The sequence below is a fragment of the Ursus maritimus genome, unplaced genomic scaffold (genome assembly GCF_017311325.1).
Source record: "Ursus maritimus isolate PB19 unplaced genomic scaffold, ASM1731132v1 scaffold_17, whole genome shotgun sequence".
Classification (NCBI taxonomy): Eukaryota; Metazoa; Chordata; class Mammalia; order Carnivora; family Ursidae; genus Ursus; species Ursus maritimus.
This window is the reverse complement of record NW_024424119.1, coordinates 42709799-42733172: the sequence shown is the minus strand read 5'-3', so window position 1 is coordinate 42733172 and position 23374 is coordinate 42709799. Positions and strand designations below refer to the sequence as shown.

The window sequence follows — 23374 nt, the reverse complement described above, 5'->3', positions numbered from 1 at the left end:
ATTTGTGCAGTCCTGACTGTTTGGGTAAGTGCCTCTTCAGCTCTCCGGGAGCAGCTGCCTCCTTCCTCACCCCTGGTCCCTGGATCACTCAGGAGGGGTCCCCGGTCCCCCCCAACCCCTGCAGCTGTGGCACTGGGGGCTCGGCCTGTCTCAGCCAGGTCCACGCTCAGGGCCGAGCCACAGAGGCCCCCAGAGCTGTGGCCCCTCACCTCCGTTCCCCTCACTAAATGCTCACACGTGAGCAGTCGGGACAAGTCCCCTTCTCTCCTGAATGTGCTTGGCTCCGGTGGGTACCTCGTGGCTTTCAGGGGCAGACAAAGCAGGATTTTGCCTCCTCATGCCTGGACGGCCTTGACTCACTGTCTCTTGTCCACACCTCACAGGACAGGTGTGATAATGAACTAGAATAATGATATAAGGCAATGAAATGCATGTTGGTTCCCGCCCCCTCCCTCTCACCCCTCCCAGCTCTTGGGAAGCACAGAATGTCAGAACTGGAAGGAACTAGAGAGAACATCCAATCCATCACCATCATCCCATGGATGGGGAAACTGAGGCCCAGAGGGGTGGAGGGACTGGCTCACAGTCATATAAACAGTGAGAGACGGGGCAACACTCTGTCCCCGCCCGGTGCGCTTCTGCTGCCAAAGAACTCAACAAATGCTAAACAATTGATTTGTTTCTGAGGTTAAACACTTCTAACTATTTACTTCGGGCACAGGAACTGTTAATTAAGAATTCAAAGAAGCCAGTGCTTGCCTCCGTCAACTCGCCTGTGGTCCCGGTGGCTAGTTAAGGATGGGAAAGAAAGCATTGCAGAAAAGGTCTAATGGATTTACATTTCCCATTCACATTGTTTCTCTGGGTTCTGAGAATTAACTTATTTTTATAGTCTGGAGAGTCAGGGATGAAAAAGCCCTTTTAGTGTGAAATATAACAGTGAGTGATATTTAAGGAGCTCTTTTGCCTCCAAACGATTGCAACAGACTTTGCACAACAGAAGCTAGAGACAGTGGGTGCAAAACAATGTGGGTTTTGCAACCACCTTTTGTGTCCCCTGTGGTGGCCGGGGGCGTGGGAAAGCCAGTGTTGTGTCCCCCCCCCGCAGGGCAGGCCTGGATCGCCTTTCAGAGGGCCTCACTCTGGGGGAGCCCACTGAGACACACCCCCCCCCCGCCTCAGTCTCTCTTTCTCCTTCTGGATCTCATTCAACAAACGTGAGAGGTGCTGTGCGAGCCTGGACCAGCCCTTCCCCTTTGGACGCCCCGGGATTCTCAAGGGTAATGGGGGATCTCCAGAGCTTCTTCTAGCGCTAAGAGCTTCACGCAGAGTTCTAGGCAGAGAGCCACCCCGTCAGGTCAGAATGTGGCCATATTCTGTTTTAACTCGTCACCTTGGCTCAGTGCCTAACGGTCCGCAAGAGGCCCTTCATCTACGGAGAACCACTTCACTCTCATGACCCCCTGGTAGGGTAGGTATTATCATCTGTTCATTCAAAAATAGGAGAGTGAGATTCAGAAAAGTGAAGTGACTTGTCACGGACACACAAGCGAGAAGGGGCACGTTCAGACCAGGTAAGAGTATCACCCAAACTCTTATTCCCAGGAAACACCATGCTCCCTTAGCTTCAGATGATGGGCATTAGCAGACAGCAGGACAGAGGCATGGACGAGCGAGGCTACGCCATTACCAGAGACTCCGAGACCGCCGAGGGGCTCTCAGGAGCTAGGTTTGGGAAAGACACGGAGATTTCCCCATCACTGGAATACAGTGAACTAGGATGAAGCAAATACCAGGCTCCCTCCATCCCCCTAAATAAATACTCCAGTTTTTCAGAGCTGCGGGAGAGCTCATCCACCTATCTTCTCTTTGTCCAAATGCGGATGCTGAGACCCAGAGAGGGAAAGGGATGTTTACCACGCGAGCAAGCCATCGTCAGCGCTGGGACTATGAGCCAGGTGAGGGAGTCTTTCTACCAGCACGCATTCCTGCTTCCCTCCCTGCTTCCCTCCCTCGCCCCTGGAATCGGAGACGACAAGGTGTGGGCCTCCCAGGCCCAAAGGCAGAGCCGGCCAGAGGCCAGAGGATGGAGAAGGGAGAAACACACAGACTTTTCAGCCACACGCAAGTCTACGCAGTTCCAGAATTCCTCCATCTGCTTCTGAGGCTAGCAACCAGCCCAGGGCAATCAGACCCAGGGTCCCTTACCTCTGCTCGGCAGAGCTGTAGGTCTCCCCTCTCTGGCAGCTGCTCAGGGTGACGGGGTCAAAGTTGTCGAAGGAGCGGAGGGCCACCCCCGAGATGGCGACCAGGGGTGAACTGAAGCTCACACGGACCGCCTTGCTGTGGTAGAAGGGCTGGCTGAGGTCATGCACCACAGGGATAATCAGGGGATTGTTCCTGCAGCTCAGGACATGGAGGCCTGTCAGGAGAGACAGAGGGCCGAGGGGCCAGGCTCATTACTCAAGGCCAGTCACGCCCTCCCCAACGGGCCCTTCCCGAAGCCCCCAGACCCTTTCATGTCACTGCACAAAAGCACCATTGGGTGGCCAGTGGGGATTTTGAGTTTGATTGAAAGTTTCTTTGTCTGCCTTTTTCTCTTGGTTCCAAATCTTTCCAATCCCTTTGCCTCCCTGCCCCCAAGCTTTCCCTTCACCTAGCGCCCACAGCCTCTCTCCCTCCCCCAGTGGCCACCCCTCACACAAGCATCGCTGGCCCTCCCCACCCTCCCACATTGCGTTTGGGCTGGATGGTCTGAGTTGCTAGTTTTCTTTTCTTTTTTTTTTTTTTTTTTAAAGATTTTATTTATTTATTTGACAGAGAGAGAGACAGGCAGCGAGAGAGGGAACACAAGCAGGGGGAGTGGGAGAGGAAGAAGCAGGCTCCCAGCAGAGCAGGAAGCCCGATGCGGGGCTTGATCCCAGGACCCTGGGATCACGCTCTGGGCCGAAGGCAGATGCTTAACAACTGAGCCACCCAGGCACCCCTGAGTTGCTAGTTTTCAGGCTGCCTTCCCAGTCAGCCAGAGAGACAGTACAAATCATCTGCAGGAACAGGCTCTTCCCCGGGGGGCGGGGGAAGCCTGCCCTCATTTTTAATCCAGGAACCCAGGAGCAGTCCAGTGAGGTCTGCACCTCTGTAGCCATGGGGCAGAGGTAACGCTGAGAATCAAGGGCAGGAAGTGGCTTTCCAGAGGCGCCCAGAACAGCCAGCAATGTAGAGACCACGTTGAACCCAGGCTTGCCCCCTCCCAAAGCCCTCGGTTCTTTCTAGAAGGGGGAACAGGTCCCCAGGCTTCGAGGAGGAAGAGAGGGCGCAGAGAGAAAGGGCACACCCAGAAGAGGGAAGGCATTGACGGGGTGGGAAAACGGACACTGGCTTTGGGGTCTGGCGGACCTCAGTTCACATCACAGCTTAGCCTACCTGTGAAGGGACTAGTCACATCCTAACGATATGACTCCAGCAAGCTCCTTATAACTCAGTTTCTGCATCTGACGTCAGGACTGACCCTAAACACATCCCGGCTGGCCTGCGCCGTCGGGGCCGTTGAGCTCCCCACCCAGAAGTCGCCCTTCTGTGGTCACTCAGAGCTGCAAAGGCTCCAGAGGGGGGTGCCAGGATGCAGAGGACAGAGGCAGGGGCCACTGCGGGGGAGGGACGGGGACACGTGGAAGCCTCAGACACTGAGTCACGGGATCCCAGCAGCTTCTGTGGAACCGGACCTCCCCCCACGCCTCAGAGCCCTCTGCAATGCCAGGACAGCTAGGAAAATATTTGCTTCTCACTTAGGGAAATTTCTCCGGAATCCAGATAGGCCCAGAGGGGTTTTCTTTCTCTTCCTTATTCCTGTGTCTCCCCCTTGCCTCTAACACTAACTAAATAAGTAAACATAAAAACAAAACAAAATCCTCTCTCTGCTCCCTTGGCTTCTGCTTGACCCTGCGATGACCCCTCGCCTGCTGGCTTCACAGGGGTCTTTGAACCCAGCACTCTGTGGAATGGTGCAGGCCCAGCTTTGAAGCCCGGCCTTCGGGGCTAGCCTTTCCAGCCTTTCCCAAACACCTGGAATGGCTACCCAGCGGGACACTGGACATGTGGGAGGGATAACAGGACTTTCCCAGTGCTGGGTCTCGTGCTGGGCACCGTCACCACAGCCCTGAGCAATACCTCACTTACTACCTCTCCATCTCGCCCTGATGATGAAGTGGCACCGTTGTCCCCACCGTGCCTAAGAGGAGAGCAAGATGCCGCATGAGGGGCTTTGAAGTCGAGCCGAGTGAGTGGCCGCCACAGGACTGAAGCCCGGGCTGTCGGCTCTGGAACTGGGGCTCTTTCCTCTGCCCTGTGCACACGTGGCTAGGGAGAGGGGTGTGCAAGTGACAGCTTGACAACTCTGGCCTTGTCTTCCCCGCCAGCCCTATGCGGAGGCAGCTTCTCAGCATGCAGGACCTGGCTCTTTACCTGCCTTCCCACTCCTGGCCTTTCCTTACCCTCCTCCCACGGGGGGCTCTGCAGACGGTGTCGGAGACACGGCCACCGCTGTGGAGCACTAAAGGACACCTCGGGGTACAGGGGAAAGAGCCACGGCTATGATTCCGAAAACCTGGCTCCTCTACTCTTCCCGGTCACTGCCATGTGACCTGGGGTCTGTCAAGTCTCTTGGGGACCCAGGTGCTGATACCTGGAGAAAGGGCCTTTGCTCCGTCTCCTTCCCGGGGTCATCTGAGGATCAGATGGGGTGCCTGAGGTTAAAGGTGCCTGGTAGAAGGGAGCTCGTGAAGGGAGGACTTGGACAGTGGCCACTGATCCCCATATCTGCCACATCCACGCTTCTCTGGATACACAAAAGCCTCCCGATCTGAAGGCAACCAGAATGCCAAACGGAGAAGCAAGAAGAGGAAGGGCAAAGGCAGAACTAGCTCTCAGCGGCTCCTCCAACCACCCTGGGCATATACGGTCCCAAGAGCCACCCGCATGAGGACGTGCTCACCGAGATCGTGGCTCTGATCTTTGGTATCAAACAGCTGGACGCTGATGGTCTCCTGCTTCTGGTCCCCATAATAGGTGCCATCGGTCACCAGGTGGACAATAACAGCTGCAGCCACCATTGGCTGAGAAAAGTACGCCTGAAATGCAGACAGCATGGCAGGGTCACTCACGCGCTCCAGCCACGGGGCAGAGGTTTCAAGGAGCATCTTCCGTTTCAGGGACTGGGCCACTCGTCACAGGTCCATGATGGGAACAGGGAGGCAGTGAAGAACACAGGCTCGGAAGTCAGAAACTCTGTTCCAACCTGGCTCTGCACCTGCTGAGCTGTGTGACAGTGAGTGGTCGCTCGGCCTCTCTGGACCTAAGTTCCCTCATTCTAAGTGACATATTAAGGAAATAACTCAATCACATGGTGGCTGCGAGCCTCCAGTAAGATAATGGGAACAAAATGTCTGGCACAACCTACAACCACAAGAAAGGTATTATTATTATCTGTCACTTCTCCATGCTAGCCTCTGTGCGAGGCATCAAGGAGACAAAGCTAAGTAAAACACAGCCCTTGCATTTCTGCAGACTGTGGAGCTCTAAGTGGGTCAGCAATGTGCAAATCAAAAGTCAATACAATCCGTAAGCCTAAGTCAGGAAGATGGGCCCAAAGACAGCGATATAAAACCACGGGACAAGCGCCATCCAACAGATGGCCGGACATGGGCAGAACTAGAAGGGAGAGAACAGTCACTCCTCTGTGGGGATCAGTTAAGACTTCAAGGAGGAGAAGACAATCTTAAAAGGCCTTGAACGATGCACAGAAGGTTCCGGGCAGACAAAAGGTATCCAAAGTCTTGGCCAAAACAAGAAGGAGGAGGGGCATTCCATGAGCAATGAAGGGACTCTATTTCAGGGAGCATCCTACTGGGAAGTGTTTTGTTCTCTGTCCTTACAATTAACACCCTCAGTGGGCAGACAAACCATCTTGCGAAAGGGTCACGGGAGTTGGTGCTTCCTGGGGGCCACTGCTGGAGAGTCTAAGACTCGTAAAGCTTTGGCTTACCCGGAGCCAGAAAGTGGTCTGAGCCAGCTGGGAGTACGGGTAGCTAATGGTACAAGGGTACCAGGCATGCTGGGAAATGCCTTCACTGAGATCTATCACCTTCGTTCGACACACCTGGGAAGAGATAAAGAAAAAAATGTTTTAGAGGGTCTCAGCGGTTGAACTAAATTCAATTAAATGCACCTTTCCTCTCCACCTATTTTGTTCGGGGCACCGCAGGAGAAAATGCGATGCACAGACGGGAGTCTGCTCCAGGAGCCCACATTCTACTGTAGAACAGGGAGTCCTCGACACTGTGAAGGGCGGCACAGATAACACACTTTGGTGGTAGAGGTGACGAGAAATGTTCACGGGGACAAATGCGGGAGGAGTTGACATCTGAGCTGGATCTTAAAGAACAGAGCAGACACAGGGGAAGGGCACTGCAGGGGAAGGGAGCAGGAGCAAAGGCTCAGAGGAATGGAGAAATCTAGAATGCTCAGGGTGTGCTAAGCCATCTGGTACTCTTAGAGCTTGGGGAAGGTGGCAGAAAAGGCAGGATAAGGCTGGGATCTCACCGAGTGGCGAATCGCAAGCAGACCATTGTCGAACAAGCCTGTACATTGTGTCCAGAGCCGTATTAAGGACAGAGAAAAGACTCTGACAGGATGGGCATTTCCCCCAAAGACAGAATGTGTGAGTGTGTGATGTGTGTCCAAATGTCATTTCACTCCTCAGTTCATTCACTTATTCGAGTCACAGTTGTTGGGAGACGGCTATTTGCCAAGCACTGTGGGATGAGACAGACACCAGGAGCTTGCAGGGGACAGTGAGTGCAGATACCCATGGAGGTACCACACAGACACACACAACTGTAACTGTAACTGTACAGCAGAAAACAGAAAAGTTCTATGATGGCAAAGGCAAGGAGCAACTGACTTGCTCTTGAGATGGGCCAGATCTTTTGCGGACGGCCATCCCACATTTGTGTTTTTCCTCTGACCTTGAATGTGGCTCCCCTCTAAACACTCCCCTGTGGATTTGGGTCTGTCATGCCACATGGGCAGGTCTCCCTGTACTCATCTGACAAAGGCTGACCTAGCGAACTCTAAGGCTCTTGAAACCTATTAAAAAAAAAAAAAAGATAATCTAATATCGATCATAGTAAACATACATGTAAAACAAAAAAGAGGGGAAAAAGAAAAAAATATTATATACAAGGATCAAGGATACCTACTCCAGCAATATTTGTAGTAGCAAAAAATTGGGAATAGTTTGTATGTTCATCTGTTGGGGAAGGGATGCATCAAGTAAGAAATATTCACATGACAGATTTCTGTATACAGCACAAGAGTCTTAAGAGGCCTCAATTAGATTCATATACAGGGATGATACTAGAAATATTTAATGTCAGGTCCAGTATGGGTCCCGGGCACTCAAAACGGAGCCCTACTCCTAACATCAGTGGAGACATCAATGGAGAGATTGCAAAAGCCTAACACTGGGTAAAAACAAACCAAAAAAAAGGGAACAAGGTGTAACTGGACAAGTACAATATGATGTCATTTATAAAAATCACACAAAGCAAGACCATATATTGCCCAGAGATTCCTAGAGATGAGTACAGAAGAATCAAAAACAGAGGAGAAAAGTCATGTATCAAATTCAAGAGTCAAGCTCAAGATATGATACGTGATGCCTGCACTGTAATCTACAACTGTATCATCAGTGTTTTTTAATGAACTTTTTTAGTATTGGGATGATTTTATATTTACAGAAAAGTCGCAAAGGTAATACAGAGTTCTCTAGGTATGCTTCAGCCAGTGCCCCTTACTGTTAACATTTTCATCAATCCATTCTTGAAGCCCCAAACACAGGAATTTAAGTCGCTTAACCAACTCTAGAAAATCACAGATCAGTCACCCAGAAAGTTCTTCAGTGCCATGATGACCTCATTGGAGGAGACCCCGGTTTATCTTTGACATTTGAATGTTGGACTAGGTCATGGGTTTTCAGGGATTCCTTGGAGGCGTCTGCCTGCGGGTCAGGGTGTGAGATCTGCTTCCTTCCTTCTCTCCTGCTTTACCTGGAGGATCTCTACTCATCCGTCTTAGATATCGAGCTGCCAGGTAATCTTTCCTTTAAGAAAAGAGCTTCACTGCTTGAAGAACACTGCAAAGTATTGAAACCTGTTTATTGCCAAAGTTCCCCTCCCCCTCTCTGAGAAGCCAGTGGGTCCTGGGCATACAGTATGAGTTTCCCGAACATCCCAGGTAACATCTTAGGGAGAGTAGAGGCGCCAAGAATCAACCATCCCATTGGCCAGAAGCAGGTGATGGCTTCTGTTATTCAAATCTCTAGAAGCCTAATACCAAGGAGACTATGGGCAAAGCAGCCACTTTAATAGGCTGGAAGATGTCTTCGAGTTTATTTATTTTTCTCAAAAACAACTGGGACGGAGCTTAGGCAGATCTGCTAGTGGATTGTGTTACATTTTACAACAGTGCGAGACTTTGCATAAACTATCTATGGTATTTGAAATCCAGGCCAGCAATTGGACATGTATCATTTTGAAATTCTTTCCCCTGCGTTCTGAGCTGCCTGTCCCCAGCAGAGTGTGGTGGAACACGTCTCTGGAGTGCTGGGGAGGGAGCGGGGGCTTATCTCTGCATCTAAAACATTCACGGTCAGAGAAGTCTAAAACATGAACAAAGCCCTCTTATTGCTTAAATACAATTTTCTCTTATCTCATCAGCTCTATCAGCACTAGACAGGGCTTTAGAGGTACACACTGCTGTTATTTTATTCTCCTGTTTTCCTATTTAGGTTGTGTTTGTTTCAAGCTGGCTGCGATCCTGACCAGGGACAGTCAAAGCAGATCAGAGAGGAATAAACAAATTCAGCTGAATGTTTGCCCAAAGCCCCAGTTGATCTTAAAACACTCACAAGCCCCCTGCTTTTATAGACCTTGTGGGCTCTGCTCATCCAGCAGCCACTTACTAATAAGGGTGTGTGGTATGGTACACTGGGCTCCGAGTGCCTGAGAGAGAAGGAGCTTTGCCCTTGGCCACAAGGTTGGTCACCAGGGATGTAAGTGTGATCCCAAGGTGACTGATTCAATGAGGATGCTGTTTTCATCCACTTATTTCTTTGCGCCTTCCAAAAAAAAGCAAGTCCAACTGCAAAAAGCACTGCTGAACAATGTAGATTTGGTAGGGGAACAAGCAGGAGAGTTACATCCCACACTCCGCGGCAGCCCCAGGAAGCGAGTTCCATCTCACTCACCATCTCAGTCTCTCCAGTGTTGCTGGCTCCAGTGACCTCCCTATCTCTTCCAGTCCCCCCCGCTTCCCAATCTGCACCTCTCAGACCTCTCATAAGCCATTCTTCTCTCCCTCAGATTATCCACTCTTGTAACATAAGTCCTTCTGATGATGCCAACAACTGTCCCCAGAGCTATCGGGGGGCTGAACATAGCAACCTCTTACCCTCTCTGTCCTGTTGCGATTGTCCCTTCACACCACTCCACCTTGGGCAACACACCTAGTGGGCTCTAATGAGAGACTATGGACTCTGGGAAACAAACTGAGGGCTTCAGAGGGGAGGGGGGTGGGGGAATGGGATAGGCTGGTGATGGGTATTAAGGAGGGCACGTATTGCAAGGTGCACCGGGTGTTATACGCAAGTAATGAAGCATGGAACTTTACATCAAAAACTAGGGATGTACTGTATGGTGACTAACATAATAAAAAAATATTATTAATAAAAAAAAGAAGAAGAAAATAATAAAAAATAAAAAGAGAGCAAAAAATAGAAAAATAAATAAATAAAAACATGGGCAGCCTCTAGGCTTCAGGTTCCCCTAGACAGATGAAGAGGGAGTCTCCCAGCTGGAACCTATCTTTCTGCCTTGCCCACTCCCATGCCTGGTGCAGCATTATTCACAATAGCCAAGATGTGGAAACAAACTCACGGTCCATCAGGAGGTCAATGGATGAACAAGATGTGATCTGTCGATACAGTGCAGTGTTATTCAGCCTTACAAATGAAGGAAACCCTACCATATGTGACAGTAAAACACCATGCTAAGTGAAATAAGGTAGCCACGAAAGGACAAATACTGCAGTATTCCACTTACAGGAGGTATCTAAAGTCGTCAAATTCACAGAATCAGTGAGTGGAATCCTGGTTGCCAAGGGCTGGGGGAGGGGAGAAAGTAATTGCTAATCAACAGACATCAAGTTTCAGGTAAGCCGGATGATTAAGTTCTAGAAGTCTGCTGTACCTATAGCCAACGATACCTAATTGTACACACAAAAATTTGTGAAGATAGATTTCAGGGCGCCCGGGTGGCTCAGTGAGATAAGTGTCTGACTTTCAGTTTTGGCTCAGGCTGTGATCTCAGAGTCCTGAGATCAAGCCCTGCGTTGGGCTCAGCAGGAAGTCTGCTTGGGATTCTCTCTCTTCCTCTCCCTCTCCCCCTGCCCCTGTTCTCTATCTCTCCGTAAAATAAAATAAAATCTAAAAAAAAAAAAAAAAAAATCTTTTGTTAACTTTTTTGTCACAATAAAGTGAGATACAGTAATATTTTGAATGACTAAAATACTGATATTCATTGAAAGAATGAGTACATTAATAAAATAAGTGAGCCAGTTCAGGTGGGGGGAGAGAAATTCATCTAATGATGCTCGGCAAAGAGCAGATGTGGTTGGGCTGGCAAGCTCTTTCCCTTAGGTATTCTCAGGGTTGGACGAGGGATTACCCAGTATTTTCTTGATTACTTCAGAGCCAAAGAACTCACTTCCATTTATAGGCAGCTCAACCGACCTTTGGACAGCTCTTCCCAGCAGCCAGGCGAAGATGTCTGCATGTACTTCCTCCTCCGTTTTCCTCCAAGTAGCACTGTCTATAAGCTTTCTTATTTAGAGTCCCAACTTAGATGGAACTGAACAGTTATCTACTGAGACCATTCCTTTCGTAGTACTCAAGGAGGGTGGGCTGTTTTACACGACATAACATAGCAAGTAGTTGGCAAAACTGTTATTTAAATGCAGAATTTTCTGGCTTCGAGAACTGATGCTTTTTCCTCACCTATGTCCAGCACTTCCTCGATCCTACTTTTTTCATAAAAAGTTTATTTATTTTGGTAAGCTCTATACCCAACGTGGGGCTCAAACTCATGGCCCCAAGATCAAGAGTTACATGCGTTTCTGAGCCAGCTAGGAGCCCCTCAATCCTACTTTTGTTGGGTAGAACCACCTCCAACGAGATGTCTCCCTCTTCCCCAAGGTTTCATGGGACAGGAATTTTGGTGTCCATGCCACTCGTTTCTCCAGGAGAAGCCCAGCTCTAGGTCTTTGATGGAAGCTAAGCAGCCACTGTCCTCCAGTCCCATCTTAACACCTGCGGGACCTGAGGGGCAAGAGACTGCCTTCCCGCTTGGTCTTTAGGACAATGCCTTAGACACCCCATCACCTTCAGAGATGTGCCTACACCAAACACCCCCCATGGGAAATAGGAGACCTGGGTCATTTCTGGCTATGTCACTTATTAGACGGACATCTCCCCCACCCTCGGTTTCCCCATCTATGAAATGCAGTGGCTGTATGGGATGACCCCTAAGTCCCCCTGGAGCTTAAGGACACCCACAGTCATGACATCCACTAAGGGTCTCAAGGTCACAATGTCATCTATACTCACAGTCAGCCTCTGTGAGGATGGAATCACTGTCCCATTTTTCTGAAGAGGGAACGAGGCACGGGGGCTTTACAGAACTCCTTTTAAGATCATCTAGCCAGTTGCACAGGGCAGCCAGAAGCCAGACTCTGATCCCTGCGTGCCATGTTCCATGTGCTCTATCACAAAGTGACGACTGGTGCTTGTCTTGGTTGAAACCTCCCTTTTGTCTGATAGGGAAGAAGGCAGCAGCTACCATGCTCTCTGCCTGCACCTGCTCTCCCGGCTCCCAGGTCCTCATAATTAACCTGCCAAAGTAAAGAACTAACTCCATTGCCCTGCTACTCATCACTCCCTCCATGGCTGCTCAGGGACCACGGGATGGGAAGTTTCGCAGACAAAGCCCGCAAAGGCCCTCGGGAGCCAGTTTCAGCCCTGTCACCACCTCCATTGCCAGCTGCTGTCCCTCCCCCTCCCCTCCCCACGCAGCAGGTGGGCATCTGCACACGTGCACAGTGGTGCTCCCTTCTCCCTAAGAGACGCTTTCTCGCACATGCCCTGGACTCCACCATCACGATGTCTGTGCCCAGACTTCTCCCCACCCCCATTCCCCTCCACTGCACTGGCTGCCCATTCTGTGAAATACTACACACACTTCAAAGCCAGTCTCAAGTATCACCCCTCCTCTGAAAGCCTTTGCTCACCCCCCAGGCAGAATCAATTGCTCTCTCTTGTGTTCATACAGCTCTTTATATACCTCGGTTACAGCGCTCGTCAGGTTGGATTACGGTTGTTTAGAGCCCAGTCTTATCCCCCGAAATTCTGAAGACTTCCAAGGTGAGAAGCACCCTTTACTTATGCTCATGTCAGTCCTAGCTGATCGCCTAGCACCAGGATGCGGTAGGTGCCACGAGAAAAAAGTCACAGCAGGAGCGGTGGCAGTGAGCGGGTGCCTGTCCTCGGCCGGGTGCTTTGTGAAGGTCTCCGTATGTACGAAATCATGCAGGCCTCATAACCACTCTGTGAGGGAGGTACTGCGATTGTACCCATTTCATAGATAAGGACTTGAGGCCCCATGCTTTGCCTAAGGTCGCCCAGCTCGTTAGGGGAACCAGGATTCAATGCTAAGGCACAAACTCGGCCCACACCCTTAACAGCAGATTAAGGCCGCCTTGAAAAGGGCCACCTGCCTATCTCTCAGGGCTGCCGTGGAGGATGGACTTGAATAGAAGTCGCTTCAGCAGCCAGAGCAGGCCCCTACAGGGCTGCCCCAGGGTGGGTGATGTGGGTTGCCAGGCAAGAGGCTCGCCTGCTAGAGCTGATCCACCCACTAACCTCCTCTGACACTGAGCCTTCCCATGGGCAGAAGGACAGAGTACGATCCCTAAAAGGCTTTTCAGTTCTGACATTCTGCCAGCTTTTCACTCCCAGCCTCTTCCCGGTGAATGCTGCGGGAGAGAGTGTTGACTCCGTCACGAAGCGGGATTGTTCTGTCAGCCCCTGAGCCAACTCCTGGATCCCAAGTCTCTGGTCTCTGGAAGGCTAATTTCATAGCCACCTTTCTGTGAACACCAGAGGGGTAACATAAACATTTACTGCAGCCATTCCAGCAATGTGTTTTCTGTTTTCTTTTCTTTTCATGCATGTGACAGAGTTGGTTCTTCCCCCCAAAGCTTTGAGATCATTGGATATTGGCGCTGGGGGTAACCTCAGAGAGGATCTGATGGAGAGATGCGGAACAGGGTCCACTGGGGACGGGTGAGACTGGCCTAAGCTCCTCTGGGACGGGCCAGATGTCTGGTGGTGACTGGGGTTGCCTGGACTGACAGACACAGAGACGTCTGTGGCCCCAGGACTTGGGGGCTCTTGTCCACGCCACGCACCACCAGCCACTCCATCCAGCTCCCGCCTCCAAACCCCTCCTTTGCCGAAGACTGCTTTCAATTAGAGGAGTTAACGATGTCTTGCTTTCAAAGGGTTTTTAAATCCAGTTTATCTTCCACCCACACACGTCGTACACAAAGGCGGGGAGACAGAGGGAGAACAGGGGGAGCTGGAGTTCTGGTATTTTCCCACACAGGGGAGATGCCATGAGGTTTCTATTGAATTTCGCTTTTACAGATTTACATGCCCTTTTGTCAATCACAGGAGGGAGGAAGTGCTCTTCAAATCTCTGGCCCGTCCTCTCCAATTTCCTCTTTCAACCCAAAGGGACCTGGGAATGGGTCTCAGAGAAAAAGAGAGGAAAAGGAATAGGGAGGGCGAGTGTGGGGGTGCATGCTGATACTAACACTACACATAAATGAACAAGTGCATGCACGCACCCGCACACGCACGCGCGCACACACACACACACACACACCCCAGGCAGTGTTTCCAAATATTTCCACTTGGGCCACATTTTAATGTCAGGTTTGCAGATCCAATGCCAAGTTATTTCCCCAAGAACCGCAAGGTTTAAGAGGAACAGGCAGGACTCCTTGATGTGAAGACGGTGGGAGGGCAAGCTGGCTGGGAGACCACGGATCAGGCCACGGAGCCCCCAACACTGAGTGAGCCAGGTAAAATAAAGTCGCCTCTGTAGAGCCAGCGTGGCTCTCCCTTCCAGAACACGGTGGTCCCTCCACAGTGCTCCGCTAGGGGAGAGAAAGGGCATCAACTCTCGTGGTACTGACGCTGCCCAGGTTGCATCCTGCCCTAACTAGGAGGAAAAAGCACTTTTCTCCCCATTTCATTTTTTTATTTATTTTATTTAAAATTTTATAGTAATATTTTTTATTATGTTAGTCACCATACAGTACATCCCTAGTTTTTGATGTAAAGTTCCATGATTCATTACTTGCGTATAACACCCAGTGCACCATGAAATACGTGCCCTCCTTACTACCCATCACCAGCCTATCCCATTCCCCCACCCCCCTCCCCTCTGAAGACCTCAGTTTGCTTCCCAGAGCCCATAGTCCCCATTTTAGAGATAAGGAGTCCAAGGTTTGGAAGGCACTGGGCACTTCCTCACAGCTTAAGAGTCAAAGCCAAGTGGTCTGACTCAAGGTCCCTGTCCGTCTTACTCCCCCATAGCTTTTGGTCACCTCTCTGGGGGTGGTTTCTTGTCTGTCCACCTGTCTCCACACCTGAGCATCAAGGGCAGTGCTTGTGCCCAATTTCTCTCTCCTCTTCACTGGTGTCTAATACAGGTTACTAGGCATGGCTCAGCGAATGCTGCCATATTGAACTAAGGGGGCTCTTCAAGGCTAACTAGGTGCTTCAGGGCTGACATAGCTGATCCAGAAGCCCAGTGTGTGGACATGGGAATAGCCACGTGGTGCAGGGAAGACCCTAGAAGACCTTGCATTCATTTGTGAGCACTAAAAGCCTGGACCCGTCCACCACCCAGGCTCCCATGCAGTTGTTGGACAGCAAATATGATGATGGCCGTAATAACTGGTATTCGCAGCGATTTCTCCCATTACTCTCATGCACACCAGAGCCTGTCCGATTCCACTATTTCATTTAATTCTTAGAACTACCCTTTGGGGAAGGTGTTAATATGACCTCTACTTCCTTGATGAGAAACAGGCTGATTGCTAACGGGAAGGATGAGGGCCCTCGAGACCTCTGGACCAGTTACGGCACACATCAGTGCTGCCACCCCCACGCCCTTGCTCAGGACAGACGCCATTAAACAGTGTATACTGCTCCCCTGAGTGGAGGCCTTGGAATCCCTCTTACTAAAACATTATGGCGAGCCACTCACCATTGGTCAGGACTGGCCCAGAAGATGAACCTATCTGCAATCCTTGAACTTGGCTATCAGCTCACTGAGGGCAAGAATGGGGGCTTGCCTCTTACATCTTCAGTGTCAAGAGCAGTGAAAAGCCTAAAGGAAGCACTAAAGCCAAGACTCGTTGAATAAAAGAATAAATTACCAACAATAACAATGTTATTGACCCTTTACTATATACAGGCATCCCCTGTCTTTCCAAAGTTCAAGCTGCACCCCTTTGCTGATATGAAAGGCCTAAATTCGTACCTGTTTTCGCTAACCGAAAGAAAGCCAAAGAGGATTTTCGCTTTGATGAAAGAAGGCGAGAAGCAAAAACAGCGTTAGTGTTTGTTTTGGGGTGAGTACCCCAAGCAGCCAGAGCTGCCCCACCCAGCAGCTCTTCCAGAACTACACTCAGCATCTCCGTCCACATCGAGCCTCCAGAGCTTTGACCTGTGACTGTGAGCATCTGTGCTTGATCTCAGTTTATTTTGTGCCTTTGTTAGCGAGATGCGTCATAAGGTATCAAAAAGCCTGAGAGAGATTACTTTTTGGGTCTGGGAACACTCAAAAATTTTGTCCTATAAATCAATGGCAAACGCTTCTTTGCTTTATGCCATTTGGCTCAAAAAAGGGGTCGCGAGAGCACCCTGCTTTCGGAGAGCGGAGCAAACCTGTATCAGGCATTCTAACAAGTGTTTCATGTGCCTGCTCTTAACTGATGCATATACGAACACTGGAAACCCAAACGTCGGGATCCCCCTGGCTGGAGAGCACTGGAGTTCTCCCCCCTCTGGATTCTTCTCCTCGCTCCCATGTCCATCCTGATCTCCTCCCTGTGCCCCTCATTCCAAATTGACCCCCTGAACACAGAGAACTTTAAGGGTAACTGAGGTTTGACAGATACACACACACACACACACACACACACACACACACACACACCTCCAATCCCCTCCCCCAACTTCCTTTTTACATACTTAATAGCACTGAAAAAAGATAGAGACAGAAACAGAGAGAGAGAGAGAGATGGGGGGGGGGGAAGCCAGGCTTTCCTGTAGCGACCATTAGAAACAATTATCACTTTCCCCAGGCCTCCAGAGCTGTCTTCCCCTTTGATGCCTGCCTCACAGAGATAGACAGGAGGGGGAGGAGTGGACTGCCTTTCTTTCAATTTCAAGATTTATTATTTGGCATGGACAGACAAGCAAAGAAGCATTTCCTGTGTACAAGGTGGGTGTGCAGAACGGAGGGATGCCTCCTTCTTCACACCCAGAGTTCTGGAAATAGCAGCGGACCTCAGGGCCTCCACCCTCCACCCATGGTCCGTGGGTGACTTCACGGCACACGTGCCTCCTGCAATCGTAAAGTAGAGACACTTCCAGATAAGATCACTTGGCATCTGATGCCCTCCAGCCTTGCGGCTCAGCCCTGGAGTGATGAGCCCCTCAATGCCCGAGGTCTGTCCCTAATACATTAGGTATTCCACGCTCCAGGGGGGTCTAAGATCTTGGGGACTGCACCTCCCTCCACACATGTCCGGAATCCTGAGGTTTGGGCTCCAAACTCCTGGCCTGATCTAAATGACCAAGGAGAAGAAGCCAGGCTTTGGAGCAGAACAGAGCAAAGAACTCACTGAAGACATCCCTGTTCTGAAGTGCATTCACACTTTTACAGTGAAACTACATTTCTTGGAGGAGAAATGGTCCGCGATCCATTCTATGGTTCTAGGGGACGGAAACTGGATGCCCTAACCTTCTTGTAAAGGTACAGTTTACTCAAGAGACCTGAGAAAGCACCCGTGAGAGGTGGCAAGGCCAAGCTGAAACCAGCGACCGTGCTCCAGTGCAGACCCTCGAGTTTTGGGAGGCGGGCACCACTGCCCTTTTATTCTACAGATACGGAGCGTGCCCAAGCCACAGCTGTCGAGGCTGGTGAGGTCCGGGTCTGACGCCCACCGGCCCCGGTCACTCCACATCTATCTTCCTCGATACAGGCGAGGACACTCAGGGCCACGGTGTGTGAATGGTGATCATGGGGCGGTGACGGTGATGCCCCAGCTGCTTTTGCCTCCATTAACTCCAGCCTGTGTCACGGTAGAGGGGAGCTTCATATTTACCCATTTTCAGATGGGGAAACCGAGGCAAAGGGAGACATAATCGGCACAGCAGTGGTGGCAATAATTAAGAATAACGACACTGGTCACCAGTTCATAGAGTATGAAGTGTTAGAGGGCACAGTCCCACCCCAAGGGGCGAGTGGCATCTCCCCACCTTACGTACAGGCGAGCCAGGCATCGGGCTGTACCCATCGCTGGAGCCCAGACAGCCGTTCTGAGGAGGCACTGGGCAGGGGCTCGAGCTTCTCCAGCTAGTAAATCCTCTAACAAGAGAGAGTGATTAGTGTCGGATGTGGCGGTCGGCTTTTGTGCTGCTGACAGCTCCTCCCTTGAAAGGCCTGGCTGGGCTCATTTCACACGGGCCCTCCGTAGGCCTGCTCCCGGCTCCGTAATTATGCCATTCACCAGTCACCCAGGCCCGCCTCTGAACTCCTGACCCAGCAGTGAAAGACTTGGGATCTCATTACTAATCTCTTAAGCCACCTAGTCTTCCAAAATACATCCATTTAACTTGGAGGCCAAGGCTTTGGGGGTGGAAGCCCGGGAGAGGGAAAGCCCAGCACAGGGACTTCTCATGACATGGCCCATGTCCTCCTTTCTGAGGCCTGTGGCCCAAGCTCCAGGGCAGCTGGCCTGGCTGTCCGGCTCGGCACAGGGCAGGCCTCGCTGAGGGTCGGCAGCTGGGCTTTAGGGACTGGGAGGCTTTTGGAGGGGAAGGGCATCTGGGCCCACCTGTTTGTAATTTCAGGGGTGTGGGGGATGAGGCCTCTGTTTGTTTTAATTATTATTATTGTTGTTGAGAAGGGAGGGGAAAAAAATGAGCAGAAACTGCTAACATCTGGAGGCTGCTGTCCAGTTTACGTAATCTCCTGTTGCAGAGGAAGAACACGGGATCCCCAGCCAGATGGTCCGTGGGTGACTTCACGGCACATGTGCCTCCTGCAACTGTAAGATGCTGACGGGGTTAGGAGAGTGTGTGGTGGGACCTTCTTGAAATTCTTAAGGGGTGAGAGGCAGGGCTTTTGGGGCTCCCAGAAATCTGTTTTCTTTTGGGACACTCAGACTTTTTTCCAGCCAAACCCCGAATTTTTCTATTTCTCTCTTCATTCATTCATTCATTCATTCACTTACTCAGTACACATGCACATAGCATTTACTTCGTGTAGGTTCCTTATTCACCTCGGTCTACAGGGTGAAAACAGATCCCAGATTTAAAAAGGAATAAAGGTAAAATCCCTTCTCACAAATTGCTCCCGTAGGGGGAGGGACGAGGTAAAGGACTATAGAAGCAAATACGCAGAGAACAGTGCATTCGGATCTGTGTTCGAGGTATGTTCAGGCTGAGGGAGGGGCACGGGGGAAAAAGTGGCCAGTGCAATCTGCCTGAGGGCCAGGTCTGAAACGCGGACTCTTAACGTCACGTGGGCTCTGGAGAGCAGAGCCCGGAGAAGAGGCGAGAGAAGGGGGAAAATGGGCCACAGCTGAGCCATGACAAACCAAGCTTCCCAGATGATGTCAACAGCAGAGGCATGAAGGACAAAGTTCGAGATCAGATCTTGCTGCACACACAGTTCTGAGCCCACGGCTGTTTAAAAGCACACCATTATCTTTCCGTGTTGCCAAATCTCTCTCTTTTTTCCCAGCACTTGTACTGAAAGCCATTCATGCAATTTCCTGAATTCTAGATCAGGAACTACAAAAGCAGTGTAGACTCTGGATCAGATCAAAGGGCACTGTTAGCTATCACTGAAGCATCCATTCAACTCAAGATGGGAACACAGAGATGCTGCCAGCGAAAGATGAAAATCCGGAGACACTGCCGACTCCAGACGGGAATCCGGAAGCATCACGACTTTTATTTCAGAGCCCAGAGGTATTGCCAGGTCTGGAGGAATACACTAAGCACTGAAACACTTCCAGCGCTGGCCCAGGATACTGAGATACCGTGAGTCTAGAACGGGAGCAGGCAATGCTGTCTGCTCTAAACCCGGCACCTGGAAACCACTGTGGAGAATCAGACACCAAAGCCGGGGAACACAACTCCAGTTAGCTCCCATCCCAAATGCCCTCTCTCCTGGCTCTCGAGTGGAGAACACAGCCGGCTCTGGAGCTAAGTCCTGCAACACGGAAGTCTCCATCACTCAGCTCAGAGCCACACGGACCCAAGCGCTGTGTCGCAGGCATCCTGTAGACCTCTTCCTGGCCTTTCTCTGGGAGTCCTGAGATGTTCATGGGTTAACCAGAAAAGCACTGACCACATCCAAGCTAGCTGAACAGTGGTTAATGGCAGTTTTGACCACACAGGCCTATTCAAGAAAGGTCAGAGGAGTGATTTTTCACTTAAAAACATCTGTGTGTTGAAAGAACAAGACTTTCTCGAGTTCATAAAACTAGCAGTTTCCAGGTTGTTCTTTTCTGTTTTTCCTCACGCTCCCCATTCCCTCCTCCTCTTCTCCAGCTTTTCTAATTAAGACCTGTGTGTTCCAAGTTGCATCCGCGATGAAGTCCGAGTCCGGTGCCCTGCAGGAAACCCCACCTGATGCCAAGATGGCTATGCCAAGTGCACTGTCCCTGGGGTCTCACTGCAGCACTCAGGATGCCCTCATCCCCGCCTCTAACCCTGGGGAGCCAGGGCTGGAAACCACAGAGTGACTGGCTCCCTTGTCTTTGCTTTTGAAGAGTAGGCAGTGCTCTTACCCAGGGCAGCCTCGAGCTTGATTTCTCCTAGAAAGAGGCCCCGAAGGATGCCGGGCACTGACTTATGCAAGCAACAAGAGGACGAGGATTGCTCAGGCTTTTAACAGTGTCCTGCTGAGCTGAAGCTCAAATTGGGGCGCTCATTCTTAAGCACAAGGGCAGCATTGCTCTCTGGCCTGCCCCCTCCAGATGTCACAGGGAAGGCTAGTGACTGCGACATGCAATCTGGGGGCTTTGCCCACCAAATGCCCAATGGACGCTGCTGACTTAGGTGCCCAGCACCCACGAGCAGATTCTTCCAAGGGACAGAGACATTACAGAGCAGTGCGTTCCCCCAGGGGCGCCTTGGCCGAGGCAGCATACATCTGCACGAGAGCAGGGTGTGGAAGCAGCAGTACGATCTGGGACCCACAGTGTGAACTCTCTGACCAGCCCTACACCTGCCACGTCCCTGAACCTTCCGCTGAGCAGAGGAAGTCACACACATCTTAAAGTCAAAGGGATGTGGGCTGGGCTCTCAGCTGCTGCCATGTGCTGACAGCATGACCTTGAACCCATTGGGACGCTTACACTCCTCCACTGCAAAATGATTTGCTGGTACCTCCTCTGGAGGGCTGAGGCAGGAGGAGAAGAACCCCTATACGTGCAAGAATTCAGGCATGCCCCACCTGCTAGACCCAGAATTGACATGCCCCCACTTCATCCCTCCCTACTTCTTTCTTCCAGGTTGTAGAGGAAGAAATTGGAACCCGGGGTTCCAATTCGAGATTTCCCTGCCCCACCGCTGGGCCAGCTGCAGAAACTCGGATAAGTTACTTAACCGCTGTGAGTCTCGATTTACTCCTCTGCAAATGAGTGAGGGAGGGGATGCCTCCCCGAGTGGCCGCCAGGTGTTTATGCTCTGGAACAGCGAGGGGCTTTGGGTAGAGCCCCTGCGGCGTAAGCACCCTGCTCGCCTGCCATTCACATGGCTCCTGTCACTGTGGTCACCTGTTGTCATGACCAGCAGGTCCCTCCCTTTATTGTCCCTTATTACCACTGAGTCACCGCCTTCCGCCTCTCCCTTACTTCTGTATCCCTTCCGCCTCCTTCCACCTATCCTTCCTTCCTCCCTTCCATCTCCTTCTCGTTCATACTCTCCTCTGCTGGGCCTCTCACGGAGAGACCTCTAGACGGTGAGCCGCTCTCACCAGCCAGAAAGACAGTCCCTTGGGTTTCCATCAACCTTTGCAGTCGTCTACTCACAGGGACCTCACGGAGACCCGAATCTCTCCCAGAATAAGAAGCGGCAAAAGGGTAGAGCCTTTGCCATGTGGCCCAGCTTCCAGAAGCTGTTTCATACTTTCTGCACACAGCTGTTAACAGAGCAAAGTGCAGGTTTAGTCATAAATATTCACCACCTGCCTACTTTGTGCCGGGCCCTCGTTCTCATCTTGGAAACAACAATGAAGACCCCTGTGCTTGTGTGGCTAACATTCTGGAGCAGTGGGGGGTCCTGGAGGCACAGAGCAGCGGAGAGAAGTTCAGTCTGGGGCCCAGGATGGGCTGTCAGGACCCCTGCCCCTGCCTCACACGGTGGCACGCACACTACCCGCAATGGAGGGGATAAAGCGGGGGACTTAAGAAGGCCCCGCTTTGTCTGGTCACCCACTACATGTGTCAGGGGACTGTACCCTGCCACACGAGGGAATCACTTACAGACACTGATTTGTACATTTAAGCCAACCACAAAGGAGACATCGCTCAGTGGACATTGTTGCCAACGGCCTCGTTCAACGAATCCAGAAGCACCCCCTGCGTACTCTCCAGGCAGCAAACCTTTGGTAGGGACAGGAAATCCCTAAACATTAAAAGATAGAGCCCGAATCCTTAGCTGCTCATGGAGCATTTGGTATGAAAAGCTGTGGGCGCAGCTTGTGCTCTGGGTCATCGGATGGTTCCAGAAGGGCTACGTGGTATCAGAAGACTGACGGCTGCACGTGGTCAGAGGGGGCCATAAGGAGAAGGTGCCATCTGAGCTAGACTTTGAAGGACAGTTCAGCCTCCAAATGATGTGGCTAGGGGCTACTCTATATAGGACAGCGCACAGACAGACCACGTCTACTGTCACTGCAAGTTCTGTTGGACAGCTGCCCTGGAGCCTGGGCTCCTAACAGCCCTGCGTTCTCTGCAATGTCAAGCTCCTGCCCCTTGCTCCCTGACACCTGCCAGGTTCTCTGCTTCCTCACACTGCATGGAATAGATATTCTTTCCCCACACCCCTTGCTCCCAGGCAGCACTGCAAACCCGGACTTCACTCAGACAGCAGCCACATTCCTGAAAGCCATATTATGCCAGCAGACCAGACCTCTCCCCCAACTCTGCTGTGTCCCAGGATGGAGAGAAATTCAGATACCAGCCAACTGTGCCCGTCCACCAGCTGCACATATGGGTCCGGTGTGGGTAAGGGCCCCGGGGAGGGCAGGAGCCCAGGAAATCTCTGGGGGACCGGCCTGGCCTGGAAGCATGCCTCTCGGCAGGGGCACCCCTCAGAAGCCTGATGGAGCCCATCCTTCCCTGGAAAAGGACCATGCACAAATGTACCCAGGACCTCCTGGGACTTGGAGCCGGCTGAAACATTAGGGGAGTTTGAAGAAACCCAGGGCTGGGGTCGAAGAGCGGGTGGAAGGGCCTTTTTTGGGTCTGGGTCTACAGATAACACATCCAGGCGACCTTACAAAGTGAGGCTGGTGGGATGGGGTGGGAGCAGGGGGCTTGCCAAACAAACACAAACAAAAACAAGATCTTGCGCGCGGCCAAACCTCAGCTCCCCTTGGAACCCCAGCCTTTGGGCCTGGCTTGAGAAAGTTTACTTTCAGACATAGGGAAATGAGCATGTGGTTTTGGGGACAGAATTCAATACCGCCAAAGCAGCGGGCTCAGCAAGCCTGACTGGCTGATGCTTGCTAAGTGCACTGCAGCCCGAGACAGTGAACGCTGTTTACATTTTTTACATGTTTCTTGGGTACAGAACATGAAACTAAATTATACAGCAAAGGCCATGCTGGCTACATGCCAGGGCCCCCACTTAAAACAGAAACAATTAAAAAAAAAAAAAAAA

The 23374-nt window shown here is 51.3% G+C and overlaps 1 protein-coding gene across 1 annotated transcript in view; it reads right to left on the bottom strand.

Annotated features, from left to right (window-relative positions):
- PAPPA (pappalysin 1) overlaps nucleotides 1-23374 on the bottom strand; it is a 236192-nt gene that overhangs the window by 59749 nt on the left and 153069 nt on the right. The window contains 3 exon segments of the mRNA XM_040631792.1: nucleotides 2209-2422; nucleotides 4991-5126; nucleotides 6041-6154. Of these exon segments, the coding sequence (XP_040487726.1) occupies nucleotides 2209-2422; nucleotides 4991-5126; nucleotides 6041-6154 (464 nt within the window).